Raw genomic sequence first — 21837 nt, forward strand, 5'->3', positions numbered from 1 at the left:
AAATCCCACGACAAGGTTGCTCGTTCATCGGCTCTTCTCGTTAAACTTATTGCATACCAAAGCAGCCCTTATTATGTATGCCAGACGTAAGCTAAAGTCTACGTGATTGTAATTTCTGAAAACCTGGCCCAGCAAAATTAATCTCTGCTGAACAAAACTCAAAAGTTACGGTAAGTATATCGATGTTGACCTTGGGTCGGCAGGATCATTGCCATGATAAAGTCTGCAGATGATCACCAGTCTAAAGTGGTTGTTTCTGGTACTCGTGACTTAGCTGTGAGGTGTTATTATTAATACTTTTTAACGCCATGACTAAGTCAGAATTAACAAATTTCCATTTTTTTTTAATTGTTATAATCGTTCTTTTTATATTGGAAAATGTACTTACTTTATTGCTGTGTTAGTTCATGCAATCAGCTACACATTCTTTTGGCCACAAATTGTGTATCATTTTGTCTATACCAGTTTTACGGACGTAACTAATAATATTGATGGACTAGCCACACTAGTAATGACTTAACTGCAAATGAATTTGTCAATGTCTTTCCTGTAAATGAGAATTGTGAGCCTTCTATTCTTCATATAAATGTACGCAGTCTTTACAAAAAATATTGACTCAATTAACAATATGCTCAAGCACTTTGGGAGTTCACCTAATTTGTTTGCAATATGAGAAACTTTGATCAATAGCACAACATTATACAAATTGTATATTATTGATGGATATAACTTTGTTCATAACGTTATGATTGATAGAAAGGAGAGGGGCGTGGCCATTTACGTTAAAAGTAATATTAGTTTTGTAAACAGGGATGAACTCAGTACGCACCTCAATAATGACTCTGATCATATTTTCATTGAGGTATCATCGTACGTTATAAGGACAGAATAACAAAAAAACAAAGTTCATCTCAAAGTGTCGCCCTAGTAACAGGTCTCCAAACCGTGATATAAGATGAAATAGGTTCACACGACCGTTTGCGTCCAGTTGTGTGATGATCGCCGCACAGGCGTGAAACTCGGGTAACAACATGCTTTTAATTATATATACTTTTTATACTATATTACGTACTTGTACATCGAGCACCTTTGCAGCAGGAATTCAACATATATTCAATTATATATATATATATATATATATATATATATATATATATATATATATATACATATGTATATATATATATATATATATATATATATATATATTCCTGCAATGTTCGGAGACAGGGTATCGTTTTTTTTGTTGATATTACTAAAACGTAAGCGACACCGAGAGACTGTTTCACCTACATAATTGCCCTTTTCATAAAGAACGTCGCAATATATTATGTAAATGGCATTGCTAGTATCACAAGAGAAGGAAGAGGGTCTTAGACCATTGTCAACATTGGGAATTTTAAACACAATACCCGGGGTAACACGGGGGTAAATCTGACACCCAGGTTTTTCGCTACGGAAATTACCGGTGGAGGTGGAAACTCAGGTAAGAAAGTTTGGAGGAAGTGAATTGAAATCTGAGGTTGGGGGACTGACGAAAAGCTAGCATGGGGTGTACCTTAAACGATTTCATACAGAATAGTCGTCTATGAATGATGCAAACCCTGTTTGATAGAGCTCATAAAGGATATGATGAGCAGTTTATTATTTCTTTTCGCTTGCCTTGAAACGTCCATATCATTGCTTTCAGCCGTGTCTTAATCATTTTTGACAAATCTAAAAACATGTAACATTAAAAGAAGGATATTTCAAGATATTATGATGTTACAGATCGTAAATCTCTACACACGTGTACAATACCCAAGGTGCTCCAAACAAAATTTCGTATGGATGTATGCATGCTCCATGCCTCCATCTCTGATTAAGAATCCATCACAGCTCTTAAAACACCCATTGAGTCCGTCGAGATTATCGCACGTAGTTTGGCATGAACAGTTCATCCTATCATATTGGTTGGACAGGTCTCTGAGGTGTAATGAAATTTAGTTGACAGTCGCAACAATTGTTCTTAAGCATGGATTCAACAACCTGAAGTTTCTTTCAAATGCTCACCTGGCAAAATGTTTAAAAAACTACAAATTCCGAATAGAGATATAATTTCCTAGAATAAATCTCTATCATGCTATTTTAAGTATCATTATGAGAGATTATATGATTAGCACAATCAGGATATCGTTACTTGTAGCATCACCAATTCACTATGACTTCTCAGGTGTTTTGGAAAATGTGTAAGTTTAATTAAACCGAGGGTAATGCAACATATTGCGAAGAATACGTGTTATGAGCGGTAATTTGACTATTGGAGTTATTCTGATAGAGAAATAAAACTAAACTATCAAATATATAAGAAAAAGGTTATTGAATATGTTAAGTATTGTTATTAAATACAGAATTTTACCGTTTACACAAAAAATCACCTGATTGAAGTTCAGCGTTATTGTAAAGTGTAGTTTTCGCCAAAAACGAGAACTAAAACGAAAAGTGTTCTTGATCGAAAAGTATTAATGTCGTTTCGTATACAGTATTAAATGTAATTCTATAGAATTATACGCAGAGACACAATATTGAATATATATATATATATATATATATATATATATATAAATATATATATATATATATATATATATATATATATATATATATATATATATATATAATGTTAATTCAAGAAAGACCAATTTCTTTTAAAGTGAAATAATTTATGATTTATTCATTCTTAAATGTATAAATTTTGCATCGTGATTTAAGAAAATGAGTTTTTTCCAAGACGTATATTTAACTCACTATTTGTAATATCAACGAAGGTTGTTGTGTACACAGCCGACCTAGATTGAAAGAAAGATTAATTATGAATAACTTATCGTGTACGAAATCACTCATGTATATGACCTTAAAATATATCATGAAAACAATTTTGTACAAATACCAGTGGTTTGCAGTTAAATTGGTAAATTAGATTAGTCTAACTTCCGCAGACGAAAAAAATCTTCCGCAAACAATTGGTAAGAAATAAAAGAGCAATAAGATTATGCTACACATAATTTATTTTAAATTTTAAGATCTGCACTATTATTTACAAATGACAGTAAATTAACATATATGAATCGGAAAATGCATCCTTCTTTTGCGAACGGGTGAGGTTACAATGTTAATTATAACCGACAAAGACCATAAATATCTTTTCTTAGCTAAGATGTAACGTTTACTATAAAACAATAAACAATAACGTTTGAACAACGTTACTGCATTTTTATAATCCATAGTTTACAACTGTTGGAAAATGTTTGTAAACACCAAATTCTACAAAAGCTCGTATGGTTAAATGTAGCTAGAAATTACTTCAAATGTTCTTATAACGTTTTGTGGTTGGAGAAGTACGATCTGAATCCCATCTTTAGTATAAATTTCATTCAGTTTTATTGATTTTGGGTAAGACTATTAAAAATCAATGTAATTATGCATAGTTCATATACAACATATAGGGAATGATATGTAACTGTAGGAACAAGACATGATTACTCGGCAAGAGTTTGGTAAAGTACCACCATGTATGTATGTATTTGTACTTTAAAACCTCCTGCAAGCAGGGACTCGCAAAGAAGCCTCATTGGCTTATCAAAGCCACAAGCTGACCGAAGTCAGTCTCTTAGATTCATAGTGAACGTCCATGATGATGAATTGTAAATTGCCAACAACTCTATAACGACATACATTAATCTTGGAGTGACTTGAACTCGGGACCTTATGATTGAAAGGCACCGGCGTTAACCACTGAGCTTACACTCCACTATGCTATGCCCATATGCCATGCCATGAATATCCCATCACAAGATATATAGTTTGAAGTAATTACCGTATATATCAGTCAACTAGCTAACGTTGAAGGAACAAAGATAAATCCTAACGACTGTCAAACTATGGTAGGAGACCTCATCAAGTGGACCGTGAAGGGAACCACTAATGACTGTGACTTCCAATACATCCTGTTTACCATTGCGACCCGTATGCAGCCAACTTTAATAGATAAGTACAACATAATTGTTAAAATATTCCATATAGGTAGGCTATACATGATTACACTTCGTGACCTAATCCTTGAAAAATTATAATTCCAAAACAAAGATCATGTTAAGTCGTTTAATGCAAATCATATACCGCCTGACCAAATAAAAATATTGTTCAAATCCCCTCCTGGACAAAGCCATCGGATTTCCATACGTTAATTCTAGCAATATATTAAACTAACCTGGTGAACATTATTGTTCAAAGTTTGCAAATACTGCACTCCTTTTAACTAAGCTGCCCCAATATTTTATCACACTTTTTCCCTTTTTCCCTCCCTGACCGATTTTGTTTTAATAGCAACTCAATCGTCCTGCAGAGACGAATCCCACTTAAAGAGCACCTGACACGGTCCGTGAATACCCCTAAATATGAAGTTTGTGTTCTCCTTATTACACATGCTAACACAAAACACGATTATAGTACGCCCTAGGGTGCGAAATATGATACCAAAGTTCAGGAATCATGGATCCGACGGCAGCCGTATTACCTTCAACAGCGAAAACTTTATCTCCGTAACCAGCTACGCCGTGACGTCATCGCTAGAACGCATAATGCCAACGCACGTTCACTTCTAATAGCGTTAGTGTTAGAAACTGCTTCCCAACGTGTAAAATGTCCTCTCGGAATTCCGGCGTTAACGAAGATTTGGACCTTTATCTTTCGGATTCTTCTTCAAGCAACGATGAAGATGACTTTCTCCAACAAGACATTGATGAAGAAGAACCAGCAAACGAAGACAATTACGGACTTTTGACGTATCGCTTTGAGTCCCATCAATACACATTCAATTCTTATTTGCGGCTTGGCTTGCCTATAAAGAGAGGTTATTCTGTGTTAAATTGTCAGATTCAGAGCGCCAGGGGTGCACACTTTACAATCATAACACTTGGGTAATACGCCCTTAATGACAGTTATTTAAAGCCAATTTATACGCTTTAACACACCAATAGAATCACTGTGGACGAGTGGTGCGGACTTTGGTTCGTGACACGAAGATCCAGGGTTCGATTCCTACCTTCGCCTGATGAGTCCCAAAAGGACTAAACCGGTCGTAAAGTGGAATTTGTCTGGTTTGTTATTCTTTATGGATTTACTATATATCTGTCATACCACTTGCTACACATTCAATTCTTATATATGTATATATATATATATATATATATATATATATATATATATTTATATATATATATACATATATATGTATGTATATATACTGGACGACAACAGTCGTGTTTGTAACTTAATTTCTTCCTAGCACGGTTGTGCGGTTTGTTGCTATGGCTACAGGCATGCAACTCGAGTGACAACATGCTGTAGGTTACCGTATAAGTATACTATGTAATGTACTTGTTCTACTTCCATGTATTGAACACTTTTGCAGCAGGAAGTGAACATCTGAATATTTGTGTATGTGTGTGGTGTGATGAGTGTCAAATCAAAATGATGAAAGCAGAAAACGCGAAAAAGAAGGGCACGGATTAATTTATGTGTAAATATCTAACAAAGAGTAAAATTATATTGAACCTCTTTTTCAACAACAACAAATATTTCAATAACAAACTTCATTGTCATCCAAAGATTGTTAAAGTTCTTTATTTACAAATGTAAGTCTTACACACTGTTTGAATAAACTTTCTATTAGTAAATTAATATTTCTGAATTCTAACACATCATAATTTAGCATTAATGTTAATTACCCATAAAGCCTCATGTTCCTCTACAGCTGATACCTTGTAAATATGTTGTTGACCGAGCTAGCAAATTTAACGAACTTGTGACATTGAAAGTATCGCACAATCCAGCTTTCCATTATGGCACTTTACCTTATTTTGCACATTTCCTTGAATCTCCTCAAGCAAATAGTGAACAGGTGCTACACATAATTTTCGTATGCTAATAAGTCATTTTCTTAACGATGATAGGCTAATCCAAAACATACTTTCTTAATAAAACTAGTATGTTGAGGTCCAAATAAAATAACATAGAATAACAAGGCTATGTGATGCCAAAACCTTTTCGTTTGATATTTGAGAGGATCCCATCACAGTGAAGGTAATCTGCTTTATATAAGAGTTATAATCTGTATTACGAGGTGAAAGTGAAAGCGGTTCCTATTACAATTTTGAAATTGTTTCCTTACATATGACTTCTGATACCAAAAATGTGTCCGTGCAACACAATCGATAAATTCACTATTATATTCCTCATCTTGTGAATAGGAGGGTGTAGTATCTTTATCAACTACAAGTTTAAATTTGAATATCATAATCTGCTGGTTTGGGAAAATTGAACATACAGCCCTCATTCCCCTGTCATGATGTGGTCTTATAGTAACGAAACTTGAGTAATAAGACTCACACTTCAGTTCTTCATAATCTTAGCTTCTAGTGTTTTAATAATATGACCTGAGTATCAAGTTCATTGCATGTTCTGAAGGCCAAATCGTCACAATCCTCTCCCCTCCTCCTCCTCCTCCTCGCCCTTACCGCTTAACATACAATCTCAAGCAAGCAAAGTATTTTGTTTTAGATCCGTGGGTATCACGATTTCACAGAAGAAATGGTCGTGAATATCTGTAAGTAGAGCCTCACAACGGCTTAATTTTCATATTCACTGCTACAACAGAACAGTTTTTATCGCGTGTAATCCTTTGAAACAAACATATTCCTGTATCCCAAGGGCCACCGTAGATTCCATTCAACATAATAGCATGACAAGCATTGAACCACCAGCCGCCGGGATAGAATTCACTATTAGCACAATTTTGGTTGGCTAAGTCATTGTCCTGATCGTAAGTTGAAAATTTCATATCTCGATGGTAATCCATGTAGTCATATTCTGTTTAATATAAAAAGAAAGTTTTTTTACTAAGCTTCTTTTTAAATTCATGAGAATATTTGTTTTCAAACTTATCCATTTCTTTTCACAGTCATTGTTACAGGCTAACTGAAAAAAACACAGATATGTCATACACTTTTCGGATGCAGTCTAAAGGCTTCCTGTAGCCTAAACAAGCATGAAACCTCAATTTAGCATTGTGTACCTTTCGATTTTAGTTGAAGTATCCCAAGAACTTCGTTAGCATTTGCATATTAGTAATTCCCCTTCGCTCTCTTTCAAGCGTTTTAAGAAGTATTGAAAAATATACTATGGCATTAAGAACAAACAACTATACATTTTACATTCAGTCAACAAAACCAGACTAAGTTGAACTTGTCAGAGGCATGTGATATTCGCGAAAAAATACGTACCAAAGCTCCCTGTGTAACTTCCAAGCGTTATCTCGTATTTTGTTGCCTCGGGGCTAATTCTAAAAAGATTGTAATGAAGATATTCACTGGCATCATTGGTGGTGTTGAACCAAATTTCAATTCTGAGTTGATTATCCCTCTCAGCTGATATGACATGTAATTTCTCATTTCCAAGCCAGAAACTAGAATTGAGATCGCCAAATCCATCTCTGTAGGTTATCCAATTATTGATAAATGACACAGAAGCATCAACTCGCTTCTGAAACAGCTGTATAAAAAATAACCGATTGCTTTAGAACGATACACAAGTTGAATATTACAGTTTTAATGAAGGTGACAAGAGTTGCCTCTGCAAGAGATCTCATAATTGCTGAAATAAATTAATGCGTCGACGAAAGAATTGGGAAAATAATTAAGAATATACTGAAGTTGCTACTATTATGCAATTAGTGACTTCTAAAAACTGTGCTTTCTTGTCTGCTTCTTATATGAACTTTAACTATATGATGGCATATCACATGTAACCTTCAAGGTTTGCAGAAGTTACTCAAGTGACGAACGTTTGGTATCGCTGGTCGAAATTTGAACCAGAGCGTAATATAAAGGGACTTATGCCGTCATTTGGTCAAGAAATTTGTTTGTAAAGTGAGCGGCTAGTAGTAGCTTTGGGAACAATCTACGATAGTAGTTAAAGATCGAAATATAAGTGAATGTTAAATTAAGTGGAATATAATCAACATCAACGTCTTGTTTGCAAGATCACAGGAAAATAGCAACTCCGCGGTTTGATTAGTAAGAGGACAGGAACATTACAGCGTGCAGCCACGTAAACTGAAAATGTGTTCCAGCAATAGTGTTACAGATTAATAACCTCTATTTCACCTGACGTATGAGATAATATTAATAATATCAAAGAAAATTTAGATATTTGTCATTTTTAGCATCTGCAAAAGAACATTTACGAGTTATGCGAAATGTGAATTGACAAGTGTCTTGGTTTCGTGAAGAAAACTTACCATCCAACCACCTTTGCAATAAACTTGGAATGGTTCATGTGCCCAAGAAGGCGGATGTATCGAATAAATGCCTTCCTTGGTGGATAAACCATTATAAACATCCTGACAGTTTGTGATTACTTGACAAGTCGTACCATTTCCCCAGTAGCTCTCTTTACACTCACAAGATGAACTTTGACCTTGTTTCCGGCATGTTGCATTATGACTGCAAGAGTATTCTTTACAGTGGAGAACATCATTTTCACATGTGCAACGTCTTGTGCAGTTTAAGTTAACATGCGATGATCCGTTCTGTGCAGAAATGTTAACAATTACAAGCAATGGGAATTTAAAGCTGTGCTGAAACGGGATTTGTTTTTCAACGGCTGATATCTAATAATACGTCAGCGAAAAAAAATAATTTCATATTAATTGTCTTTTTTAATCTAAATGTAATTGTAAAAATCTTTTCTGGTTTACCAAACGTTGGGACTGTCACACAAAACCATGAGAAAACATAATTGTAATTTTATTGCATCTCCTATATAAGTTAAATTTTCTGACCCATCTAAAGCTATCATGTTAGTGAACTCCAAATGTGAATAAAAACAACCTTTTACACAAATTACGTTTAAAATGAATCTCCTTTTCTTATATCTATATCGCGAAAGGTTAAAGGGAACTTCTTCAACGCAATCTGTACAGCTTCTTTGAACAAAACATGTGCTTGCTATTTTATTTGTTGGTAGTGATGATCTTTAAGCTCTCAAACACATCTTCGTAGTTAAGGAAGTCTTGACATATCAGGATAAAATCACAACTGTCGAGTTGTGTGAAAATACCGAAATGACTCCTGTGGGCGAATGGTAACACCCGCATTCTTCCAACGGTATGCATGCTCCATCTCTGATTTGGAATCCATCTGGACAGACGCACGTATAACCCGGTTCATCATTACAGCTCTTAAAACACCCATGGAGTCCTTCGGGATCATCGCACGTAGTTTGGCATGAACAGTTCATCCATATCATGTTGGTAGGACAGGATTCTGAAGTATAATGAAATTTTCAAGTCGGCAGTCGCAGTAATTGCTCTTAACCATATATTCAACAACGTGACGGTTCTTTCAAACGCTCACCGTGCAAAATGTGTACAAAATTTGAAATTCCGAATAGAGCTATACATTCCTAGAAGAAGTCTCTATCATGCTGTACGAACTATTGTAAGTATCAGTATGAGAGTTCATGTGATTAGCAACAATCTGACATCTTTACTTGTAGATTCACCACCTTAATTTGATTTTTGAGTGGGTTTCTGACATGTGTTAGTTCATTCAAATTGATGGTACTTCAATTTATTTCAAAGAGAACGTATTATCAGCGGTAATGGGTGAGGCTATTGGGTGTGGCTATTGATTGAGACATGAAACTAAGATATCAAATATGTTAACATGTTTGTGTTCAATCAAGAATTTTGAATTACCGTTCCACATCATATATAATAATAATAATAATAATAATAATAATAATAATAATAATAATAATAATAATAATAATAATAATAATAATAATAATAATAATAATAATAATAATAATAATAATAATAATAATAATAATAATAATAATAATAATAATAATAATAATAATAATAATAATAATAATAATAATAATAATAATAATAATAATAATAATAATAATAATAATAATAATAATAATAATAATAATAATAATTATAATAATAATAATAATAATAATAATTGTAGGCTTAATAGTAAAAAGTTTCATATCACCTTTTTTAAGCATCCGTGTTGTTGATAACTCAACTGTACTTGTAGTTGCTGCCGTTGACGTTAAAACGGTTGAAGTAAATAATCGCATTTCATCCGTAGAGGGCATTGGGGGCATCGATGTTGACTTGATTCCACTCAGTGTTGTTTCCTGTTTAATTCTCTCACCTGTAAACGGAAATGATCAGCATCAATTTGTGTTTTTCAATCGTTTTCAATACATTTTAACCCTTTAAAACCATCTAAGCTAAGATAAACCTGTATAAACTTTTTTACTTTGAAAAAGTGTATACAGACTAAAGACCTAATACTGTGGTCTGTTAATTGCTCAGGCGAACATTCATAATGTATCAGCTTTTGAAGGTGCATGTGAACCAAAGTTTCAGAAAGAGCTGCTGTAGATTGAATTGATGTTGATATTATCATTTAAACATTAAAGAATTAGACAAAACATATAAAGAAAACGAAGCTACATTAAGCCATCACGTTATCTGTTGAGACCTTTTGTGTTGTCGAAAAGTCGTTTTTGTTGATGGTTGTTATTGTATCGGTTGGCTGAAGCAATGTAATTTCATCTGTTTAGTTCATAGTTGTAATTAGTATTTTACTAGGTGTTGTTGCTATTTCATTGATTGAATCTAATGACTGAATGATAAAATATCACATTTGTTGATATTTCCAATGATAACACTAAGTATTAAGTGGAGCGGTAGTAAACGTTTGGTCCCGTAATATCTACAAAATATACAAATGATTGGACGTTAACATACGTTTGTAAAATAAGTACAACAAACAACGTTCTTAATTTGTAATTAGTTCAAACAACGTTGAACCGAATACTTGTTGACGTTCACCTTGTCAAATGGTAAGTATCAATCTGTTTTACGACTGAGTCAAATACTGAAAAAAACATACCATATGTTATCACGTTACCTGTTGTACGCATCCCAGTTGTTGACAACAAATTCTCGGATGGTGTTGTCATTTCATCAGTTGACGGTAATATTCGCATTCCATCTGCTGATTGCGCCGCAGTTGCTGGTCGGTCACTCAATTGCGTTCCCAACGTACCTTTTGTCGTTGTTGACGTTTCAAAGGTTGACGTAAATGATCGCATTTTATCCGTAGAGTGCATCCGTGTTGGTTTGATTATACCCATTGTTGTTTCCTGTTTAACTGTCTCATCTGTAAACGGTAATGATTAGTGCCAGGTGTCAGTAGGCATTCAGTCAGAGATACAATATGAGATATGCTTGGCGAGAAATATTCGAATGAATGTTCCGAAAGCAAATTGCATAGGCTTAATACTAACCAGCTTGTGTTGATATTACCACCATGGGTTATGTCATGAGTAAGGTAGTGTACTGTACTAGTGTTTTGGATTCATTATTTGTAGTTGTAAAATAATATAATCATTATAATTAATGTTGTCGTGACTTTTAGTGTTCCATACATGCAATTCTTATATGAAACCTAAATACAATGAAATCATGTCGAGCATTTCGTTTGACTCATTACCATTTCTTTAATATAACGATAAACAAAAGCATATATTGTTTTCCATCATTATTCATCCAAAAAAATGCATGCAGGACATAAGGATGAAATAAACATTTTGTTTTAAAGGAATTAGGTATATTTAATATATTACTTAATTTAAGAATTCGAATACAATATTTCTGATACACAACTCAACAACGAGAACGTATATCAGATATTTATATACAACGAAATAGGGAAGTGAATAACAATTATTATTCATATTTGTCTTGCAGAAATTCAAGGTCAAGTAAGCTTTATGTTAGTGCATTTGTATAAAGAGACAGATCAGAGAACATCCGATGCAACAACAAAAATCAGTGCTGCGTTTGAACCGAAAATAAGCATATACATACTTTTCATTCTTAGTTGATATCGTGTTGTTTTTTCTTTCATTTTCCTTTGGTTCAAGGCCTAAAGAGTTGTATGTCAAATAGAGAGGCTGGGTAAGCTGTATCATCACTCTAACTTTCAATGAATTAACAAAGCGTCTTACTATGACTAAGTTACTCCAGGATTCTCTATAAATTCACCAAACAGTTCATAAGAGTTGTTATTATGATGAATATGTCATATACGTTTGAATATCATATGTAAATGAAGATGAAATCATTGTTTCTTAGTATATGCATTTGTTACTGCGATGCATTTATTAGTTCTTAGATTACTTAAATTACAATTTGTTACTTACCGGTACTCGGTATTAGCTCCATTTGATCGCTGCAGTTACCTTTACAAGCACTACCGGCATCTTTATATAAGTGCGGTTTTGTGCACTTGAAAATCTCTGAAATCATAAGAACCGTTAGATAAAAGAGTAACATCAAAGCAGTGGCATTACGAATATTTGCTACTAGTATAATAACTGATCCACAACGTCAAAGTAATGAGATGAATAGTTAGAACTACTTTCAGTTATTCTACTTACCAACGCTTTCCACCATCGTAGAATGAATGCAAATACCAAGAAGGAAACAATTGATGATAGACGAAAACTGAATTTTATTCATCTTTCCTCAATGTTTAGTACAACGTATTTATACAGTAATATATTTTCTGGATAACTCCTTGTTAATTTCATCAAAGTACTAAGTAACTTTTAACATCTTCGTGTGGCTACACAGACATATCGTGTGAAGGAACAACTCACATGATTAACGTTCAGCGTTATTGTTTAGAGTCGATTCGCCAAAAACGAGAAAGAAAATGAAAAGCGTTATTGATTGAAAAGAAATGATGTCCTTTTTCGTATACAGAATGGAGTCTTCTTCTATAGAACTATGAGCACAGACACAATATTAACAATCTCTTTATAATATAAAATCAATAAATAGACCTATTTCTTTTCAATTGAAATAATTTGATATTTATTAATTTTTAAATGTGTGATTAGTGAAATGTTATCATGAAATCAAGAGCCATTACACTCGAGCACCAGGTACCTGCCACTCAAACCATCTCCCTTTGTGGATATTTTGCATCAGAACGAAAAGCAGTGCAATGTCGCGTGGTTCGTTCTCTCTGTTTTAGTGACTCTGTCCTTGCCTCATTCCTCCGGGCGTATGACAAGCCATTTTACTTTTTATTCAATATTTGATGAAATCAACAATTTGTTCATGCTATCAGGAATTATTTGCCAATCGATAACTCCTACGAAACATCATTAAAGATTCTTGTGAGGGAAACAAGAAACCATTTAATATGTAGTCAAATGATATTCAAAAGTAATGTTGTGGCGACTGATTTTGCCCTTTAAAGCACATTGTAAGTACTGTAGTTCCAGGAACGTCATGACTATGGTTTAATTTGCAGATCTTCCTCCGCATACAAATTATATGAAGGTAAAATACCATTAGTGTAGTAAAAATCTGAGTGAACAATGTGTGTGGTACAGACTATGAAGACAAAGAATAATATAAACAAGTGTCCGTATTTAACAAACATTTCAGTGCAATTAGACTAGTAGGAGTCAACGTTAAAACGCCTCAATGGCCGGAAAGCAAGACAGACCCAGACCCGATAGTCCCCGAGTCTATGTAAACTAAACTCACCATCCCACCCCCCCCCCCACCCTTCCCCTCCACTCTCGATTCGGATCATGATATATCATCGGTAATAATGCTCAGTGTCAGACTTCGAAGCCAAATTATACTTGAATTGGGAGTTCCAGGGCCATTTTAACGTACTATTATGTGGCGGAGGCAAATGTCCCCTAGCCTTACAAGTTGTCGCCAGTGATGATATTTGATATGTTGTGAAAATCAATCACATTTTTTCTTCGAATATGTACATGCCCTAGGTATGGAATCCCAGTTATTGCTCCATATATATTTGAAAATGCATTGTTTCCAGGCTCAATGATATTAACACCCCACCCTAAGAATTTAAGATCCGTGGAACTCATGCTCACTATTCATCCTCACCACTCAACAGTCTTCCCTCCCAAAATCGAGCAGCAGTTTGGCCAATGTTTTGTTCAAACTAGATAAAAGGCTATAGAAATAAGATTGTTTTTTCGATCCCAATATTACTTGACATTGAATGTCCAATAATTTGCTTGTCGGGGCCACATAGACTCTTACCGGACAGTGGCCCAATGGATCACAAAAGGTCCCCTAGCATCTCTCTCAGGAGTATTTTTGTTCTGTTCGCTTCGCTCACAGTTTATTGTTGTGCGCTTCTTATTGTTCTCAATTTTTTAAGGCCCCGAATTCCCCCAATAGAAAACACTATCCTTATCGCTGAGCCGTCGATACGATTTCTTCTTTAAACCTAAGCGTACACCCAGTGCAATTGCGGACTTCACTTGCCACTATACTGCAGAGCTTCCGGGACTTCGCCACCTGGACCCAGCTCAGGTCATGGCCCCTACATGACCTCCACTCAAGTAAGGTGGTCCCGTGAACCTTAGCTGCTTGGGCGCCGCTAAGTTCTACCTTCCACGTACCACCTGATAAAGGTTGTCCCCCACCATTCGATCGATCCTTTGTGAATCTCCCCCCCCCCTTAACACTAAACAATTCTTAACAAAGGTTATACCCTATGCGGGTAGCCAAATCTGTCCACTGTACCACATCATTACCGGCTATGATTTAAAGTATAAAATTTAGGATAACTCGTTCAATAATTAGTTTGCAACAAGCGCGCAAAAATTATCATACCAAATATTTTAAGTGTTCAATACAAAACACGAAATTATCTCACAAGCCCTTTACAGAAGAAAAACAAAGAACTATAAGTATACGAAAGCGGAATCCAGTGCTATGTAAGTAATGGAAAATATTGCATCTTAATACAGATATTTTTACATTGCTTTGAAAAATTGCTGTCTCATTGAAATTTTCACGTATAATCACACCGATCTCTTTTCCGTTTCTTATCAAATTATTTCTTTCTTTTCCACCAATCATGGAAAGGGTAGGGCCCCTGGCTAGTCTTTTGAAGTGTGTGCATGCTTGGGAGTGTGCGTGTGCGTGCGTGGAGGGGGGGGGGCGTATTCTTCCACCTCTTCTTCCGGCATCATTGACAATGCGCAAGTACGTTCAGGCTGGTCTCGGTATGGCTTTGAAAGGCCCAGCTTTCCCAATCTCAAACATGTGTACGTCAGATACCGTTAAAATATCTAGGCTAGTATAAATTAATCTTACACACTCAAACCTGTGTCGAATGCTATGATAAAAAGGAGTAAGTTTGATAAAAGGTCAGTACTATCACTGCTAATGGTTGCGTTGATCCGTTGTCAATTTCTTTTAGCCTCAAGAAGATGTTTTGCCTTAGATGCGTTGATATTTTTTATTCTCTATACCTTCTCGAAGAAACCAATGAAATCCGGGCAAGAACGGCCTGTGCTTCTTCCTTTAGAGTCATTGGATTTTACCAAATGACGTAAGTTTATATACATTGCACCGAACTAGCGAGATTATCTTGTAAAGGCCCACTTGTACTTCCGAATTCGCGGCGTTGTTGTTGTGGTGGTGGTGGCGCTTTTCTTCAATAGTAACAAGAACGTTCGGTCGTTACACTTGAATCGCTGATATCAACAATTGAATTGTCAATATCAACAACAATATGTACTAGTGATATGTGCAGTTCATTTGTAATATCATTAAATAAATTACTGATATCATCAATGGATTTGTTGATATCAGCAAATAATTTGTTGAATGATAAATTCATTTTCTGTTATCAGCAATTATTTGTTGATATCAGCAATTAATTGCTGATGTCAACAAATAATTGGTTATGACAAATATTGAATAAACCATACGACCTCCATTTTCTACAGTCTTTGCATCATGTATCCCGTCTTCGTCAATTATTTTCGGGAAGTTTCTAATACTGTTTCTGTTTCTGTTTCTGCTACTGCTACATTATTGGACGAACATTTCTATCAATTTTCAACCTGTTAAACGTGATGCCTACTTTGACCGGAATTTGACACTCCATTTTCAACCTTTAAGCCTGCCGTCTGACTTCACCACATTTCAAGGCTCCTTCTGTAAAGAGAATTTATCAACTTTACAGTAGCCGACACCCCTTCTGGAAAGCAAACTCGCCAACTTTTCACTTGATATTACAGCAATCTATCTTGATTCTCTTTCTCTTATTCTCTCTCTTTTTCTTATATATATATATATATATATATATATATATATATATATATATATATATATATATATATATATATATATATATATATATATATATATATATATATATATATATATATATATATATATATATATATATATATATATATATATATATATATATATATATATATATATATATATATATATATATATAGCAAATAAGTAAAGCATAACACACCAGAAAAATTCCACTTCACGACCGGTTTCGTCCTTTAGGACTGATCAGGCGAAGGTAGGAATCGAACCCTGGATCTTGTGTCACGAACCGACGTCCGTACCACTCGATCACAGTGATTCTACTGGTGTGTTAATGCGTATAAATTGGCTTTGAATAACTGTCATTGAAGGCGTATTACGCAAGTGATATGATTGTACAGAGTGCAGCCCTGGTGCTTTGAATCTGACAATGTTACACTGAATATATATATATATATATATATATATATATATATTATATATATATATATATATATATATATATATATATCACATAATATACTTAACTAAACTATCATCATACTGCTACTCGGAGTTTCACGGGTACGGCTCGCGCACCGATCATCAGGCAACTGAACAACATAGGCTATCTCGGCTTCAGGCGTGTGTGTTTACGGCTGCCATGGCGACAGTGCGATAACAGCTCGGTTCTTTTGTTGATGCATATGTCATTCGATTGTATTATGGCCAGGCATAGATTGCATGATCCTGATTCGCGTGAATCAAAGGAACCGAATGATTTATGTGTAAATATCTAATCGAAATTGTTTTATTTAATCTCTTCTTCAACATTAACAACAACATTTTTAATAATAAAGTTAATTGTCATCCAAGGTTGGATAAACGTGCTTTATACACACATATATACATTGTTTGACTTATTGTTAAAATAATGGTTAAACACTGTTAAACAAACTGTACACATTGTTTAACTAATCTTGTAAGTCGAAAATGAATATTTCTGTATTCTAGCACATCATAATTTGTCATTTATTTTAATTTCCTTAAATGTCTACTTTCTTTCCAGCTTATACCTTGTAAATGTGTATGTTGACCGAACTAGCAAATTCAACGAACATGTGACATTGCAAATGTAGCACAATCCAGCTTCCTATTACGGCACCTTACCTTTGTGCACATTGTGGTGAATCTCCTTAAGCAAACAGTAAGGTGCTACAAGCAATTTTTGGATGATAATTAGTCATTTCCTTAACAATGATACACTAATCCAAAAAGTTTTTTTTTTAATAAAAGTATTACATATTTTGAGGTCAAAATACAATAACAGAGAATAACAAAGCTATGTGAAGACGAAAACTTTTCGTTTGATTTAGGGATATCCTATAACCGTGAAGATAATTAGCTCTATTCAAAGTGTTTTAATTCGCGTAACGAGTTGAAAGTGGTTCTTTTTATTACATTTTACTACTGATACCAAAACCTGTCCGTGCAACACAATTGATAATTCAAATTCATTATTTACATTCTCATCATCTTGTGAATAGCAGGGTTTAGCAGGGTAGCTTCATCAACTACTATTTGATATTTATATAATTATAATCTGCTGGTTTCGGGAAAATTGAAGATCCAACCTTCATTCCTCTGTCACGATGTGGTCTTATATAAACGAACCTTGAATAATAAGACTGACACTTCAGTTCTTCATAATCTTAGCTGCTAGTGTTTTATTAATATGACCTGATGATCAAGTTCATTGAATGTTCTTTTAACCAAATCGTCACAATCCTGTCCCCTCCTCTTTCTCGCTCCAACCAATTAACATAAGACATCCAGCAAGCAATAGTTTTTAAAGTCCATGGGTTCATGACTTCACAGAAGAAATGGTTGTGAACCTCTCTAAGTACATTCTCACAAAGGCTTAATTTTCATATCCACTGCTACAACAGAACAGTTTTTATCGCGTGTAATCCTTTGAAACAAACAGATACCTGTATCCCAAGGAGCACCGTATATTCCATTCAACATAATAGCATGGCAAGCATCGAACCACCAGCCGCCGGGATGATAAGAAGTATGAGCACAATTATGGCCGGCTAAGTCATTGTCCTGATCGTAAGTTGAAAATTTCATATCTCGATGGTAATCCATGTAGTCATACTCTGTTAAATGTATAAACAAGAGAGTTTATTATAATAAGCTTCGTTTTAAATTGAAGGGAACACTGTCGTTACACTTACCAAATATTTCCTTTTAATATATGTAGCTAAGTAATGTAAAGCACGTAAACAGTATATTCAATTAGTAGGCTACATATATATATATATATATATATATATATATATATATATATATATATATATATATATATATATATATATATATATATATATATATATATATAATATACTTAACTAAACTATCATCATACTGCTACTCGGAGTAGCAGTATGATGATAGTTTAGTTAAGGATATTATGTGATATTCTAGCTCTGCCTTGGCATAGAGCACTCTTTGTGAATATTGACCACCGTTCTATGTGATGTATATATATATATATATATATATATATATATATATATATATATATATATATATATATATATATATATATATATTAATATTAATATATAGAATCAGTTTGTGTCTTCTTTTTCGAATGTAGAATAAAGCTTCCTACAACCTAAACAAGAATGAAAGTTAACAACATTGGCCTCAACTTTGGATTGTGTACTTCTCTGGGTTGTTTTAAAATGTATTCTAAGAACTTCATTGACATTATCAGATTAACAATTCCCCATCTCTCTCTTGCACTCGTCCTAAGCTGTCCTGATACATAAAGTACAACATTAACAAAATCAATATACGTCAACGTTCAGTCAACTGAACCACACTACTGTTCAGAGGTAGTTGCCATTCGCGGAACAATACGTACCGAAGCTCCCTGTGTAGCTTCCAAGCGTTATCTCGTATTGTGTTGCCTCGGAGCTAACTCGAAACAGGTTGTAATGAAGATATGAACTGTCATCATTGGTATTGTTGAACCAAATATCAATTCTTAGTTGATGATCACTCTGAGCTGATATGACGTGTAATTTCTCGTTTCCAAGCCAGAAACTAGAGTTAAGATCACCAAATCCATCCCTGTAGTTATTCCAAGTCTCATAAAATGAAACAGATCCACCAACCCGCTTCTGAAACAGCTGGATAAAAAGTAACCGCTATGATCATAGAACTATACATAATGTATAAGTCCAATATTTTGTTGACAAGATCTACAGTTTTCATTAGGATAACAAGAGTTGCGTCTGGAAGAGATCATGTAATTTCTCAACTCTCGATGAATTTGTCCGACGATAAATACCTTCCTTGAGAAGACTTTAAAAATGATAATTAGGAAAGACCGATGATGTTACTTTGATGGTATTTATCTACTTCGAGAAACGTTGTTTCTCATCCAATTCCTACATGATCGTTAAATTAGATGGTATATCTCATGTAGCCCAACAAGGTTTGAATTCATTACTCAAGTTACGTATCGTAAGGTATCAATGTTGAAAAGATGACCCAGAGCCTGATACTATGAACTTCGGACATTATATAGGGAAGCAAAATTTTGGTAAAGTGAGTGGCTGTTAGTAGTCTTTGGGATCAATGTCGGATAGTAATAAAAGCTCAAATATAAGAGATGGCTCATAACGCCTTGGTTGCCTGATCACAGGGGAAAGCAACTCCACGGTTTGCTTAGGAGGAGGACAGGGATACTATAGCGTGCAGCCACGAATCCTAAAACTGTGCATGATCAATCTTTGATGGATTATTGAACTTTCTTATATTTATAATGAAAGTTTAAGTAAAAGAACTTATAGATTCTTTTCATTTTTAGGCATTTGCCCAAAAACATTTACGCATTTGAATTTCCATTTAAAAAGGTGCATTTTAATTTTGTATTTACATTCCTGCGAAAATGTGAAATGAATAGTTTGCTGGTTTCCAAAAAAAACTTACCATCCAACCATCTTTGCAGTAAACTTGGAATGGTTCATGTGGCCAAGAAGGTGGACTTATCGAATAAATGCCATCTTCGGTGGACAAACCATGATAAACATCCTCACAGTTTGTGATTACTTGACAAGTCGTACCATTTCCCCAGTAGCTCTCTTTACACTCACAAGATGAACTTTGACCTTGGTTCTTACAGGTTGCATGATGACTGCAGGAGTATTCTTCACAGTGGAGAACATCATTTACACATGTGCAATGTCTTGTGCAGTTTAAGTTGACATGCGATGATCCGTTCTGTGCAGAAATGTTCAAGAATACGAGCATAAAGGTTAACTGTGCTAAAGCAACACTTCCTTCAACGGTTAATATTAAATAATACATAAGTGGAAAATGTGTTTTCATATCATTTGTCCTTTGCAATCTAAATGTATTTGAAGCGATCTTTTCTCGATTACGACGAAACATTGGGACTCTCATACAAAACGATGTGTAAATATAATGGTAATCGTCTTGTACCTCCTAAATAAATTTAAACAAACCTGAAAATTAATGATTCTGCCCCACCTAAAAAAAATCATAGATGATATCCAAATCTGACTAATAACAACTTCTCACCTTTGTCTTCTTTGTCTTCTTTAGCTACATCCTAAAAGGTTAAAGGAAGTAAATTTCTTTAACACAGAATATAAAGCCATAAGTTCACCAAAAATGTGGAAGCCATTTAATATCTTTACACTCTCTGTAACACATTTTCGCAGTTAAGAAATGCAAACATGCGAGTTATGTGAAAATACCGAAATGACTCCTGTGGGCGAGTGGTAACACCCGCATTCTTCCAGCGGTATGCATGCTCCATCTCTGATTAGGAATCCATCTGGACAGACGCACGTATAACCCGGTTCATCATCACAGCTCTTAAAACATCCATTGAGTCCGTCGGGATCATCGCACGTAGTTTGGCATGAACAGTTCATCCATATCATGTTGTTTGGGCAGGATTCTGAAGTATAATGAGATTTTCGGCAGTCGCAACAATTGCTCTAAAGTATTGATTCAACAACGTGACGGTTCTTTCAAATGCTTACCTGGCAACATGTTAAAAACCTTACCAATTCCAAATAGATCTGTGAATTGCCTACCGCCTGGCCGTCTAACGTATCTAATTTATATTTATTTAATAATATGTTAACGGTAAAGTTCTATATATAATTTCAATACTTAAGATATAATTTCTAAGAAGAAGTCTCTATCAAGCTGTTAGAATTGTTTTTAACTATCAATATGAGACTAGATCTATAAGCAATAATCAGAATATAGTGACTTGTAGTTTCATCACTTGAATTTGATTTTTCAGGGTGTGTCTAACATGTGTGAGTTTAGTTAAACCGAGAGAAATGCAGAATATTGCGAAAAATACATGTCGTGAGCGATAATTTTATTGGCTATTGGAGATATCCTGATTGAAAATGAAACTAACCTATCAAATATATCAAAAAGCTACTGTAAATTTTAAGTATTGAAATTATATATAGAAGTTTACCGTTTACACATTATTCAATAAATATAAATTAGATACGTTAGAC

General features: G+C 34.4%; 2 protein-coding genes across 3 annotated transcripts in view; both read right to left on the reverse strand.

Annotated features, from left to right (window-relative positions):
- Positions 1–5377: 5377 nt before the first annotated feature.
- On the reverse strand, positions 5378–12919 carry LOC139973098 (uncharacterized). Its single transcript, XM_071979504.1, has 8 exons — positions 12571–12919; positions 12334–12429; positions 11037–11288; positions 10107–10271; positions 9160–9365; positions 8339–8629; positions 7323–7590; positions 5378–6909 (listed from the first exon to the last, which is right to left on the reverse strand). Exons 1-8 carry the CDS (start codon positions 12650–12652, stop codon positions 6659–6661), a joined length of 1611 nt encoding a protein of 536 aa, XP_071835605.1. The 5' UTR covers positions 12653–12919; the 3' UTR covers positions 5378–6658.
- Positions 12920–16757: 3838 nt separating this feature from the next.
- LOC139973093 (uncharacterized) overlaps positions 16758–21837 on the reverse strand; it is a 39634-nt gene continuing 34554 nt past the window's right edge. For both annotated transcript variants that reach the window (XM_071979494.1, XM_071979496.1), the window contains 4 exons: positions 21049–21254; positions 20258–20548; positions 19185–19452; positions 16758–18411 (listed from right to left, as the gene is read on the reverse strand). In XM_071979494.1, coding sequence (XP_071835595.1) covers positions 18161–18411; positions 19185–19452; positions 20258–20548; positions 21049–21254 — 1016 coding nt within the window. In that variant the 3' untranslated portion in view covers positions 16758–18160. The remainder of the gene's footprint in view (positions 18412–19184; positions 19453–20257; positions 20549–21048; positions 21255–21837) is intronic.

The sequence above is a fragment of the Apostichopus japonicus genome, chromosome 9 (assembly GCF_037975245.1).
Source record: "Apostichopus japonicus isolate 1M-3 chromosome 9, ASM3797524v1, whole genome shotgun sequence".
In the NCBI taxonomy this organism is placed as follows: domain Eukaryota; kingdom Metazoa; phylum Echinodermata; class Holothuroidea; order Aspidochirotida; family Stichopodidae; genus Apostichopus; species Apostichopus japonicus.

What these genes read in the sequence shown, in the direction of transcription:
- LOC139973098 (XM_071979504.1), bottom strand. Translation starts at nt 12,652, where the DNA reads ATGAATAAAATTCAGTTTTCGTCTATCATCAATTGTTTCCTTCTTGGT. An exon ending in ATTGCAAAGGTGGTTGGATG is followed by an intron (nt 7,591 to 8,338) that starts GTAAGTTTTCTT and finishes TTTTTTATACAG; the next exon opens with CTGTTTCAGAAGCGAGTTGA. An exon ending in AAGTTACACAGGGAGCTTTG is followed by an intron (nt 6,910 to 7,322) that starts GTACGTATTTTT and finishes TATATTAAACAG; the next exon opens with AATATGACTACATGGATTAC.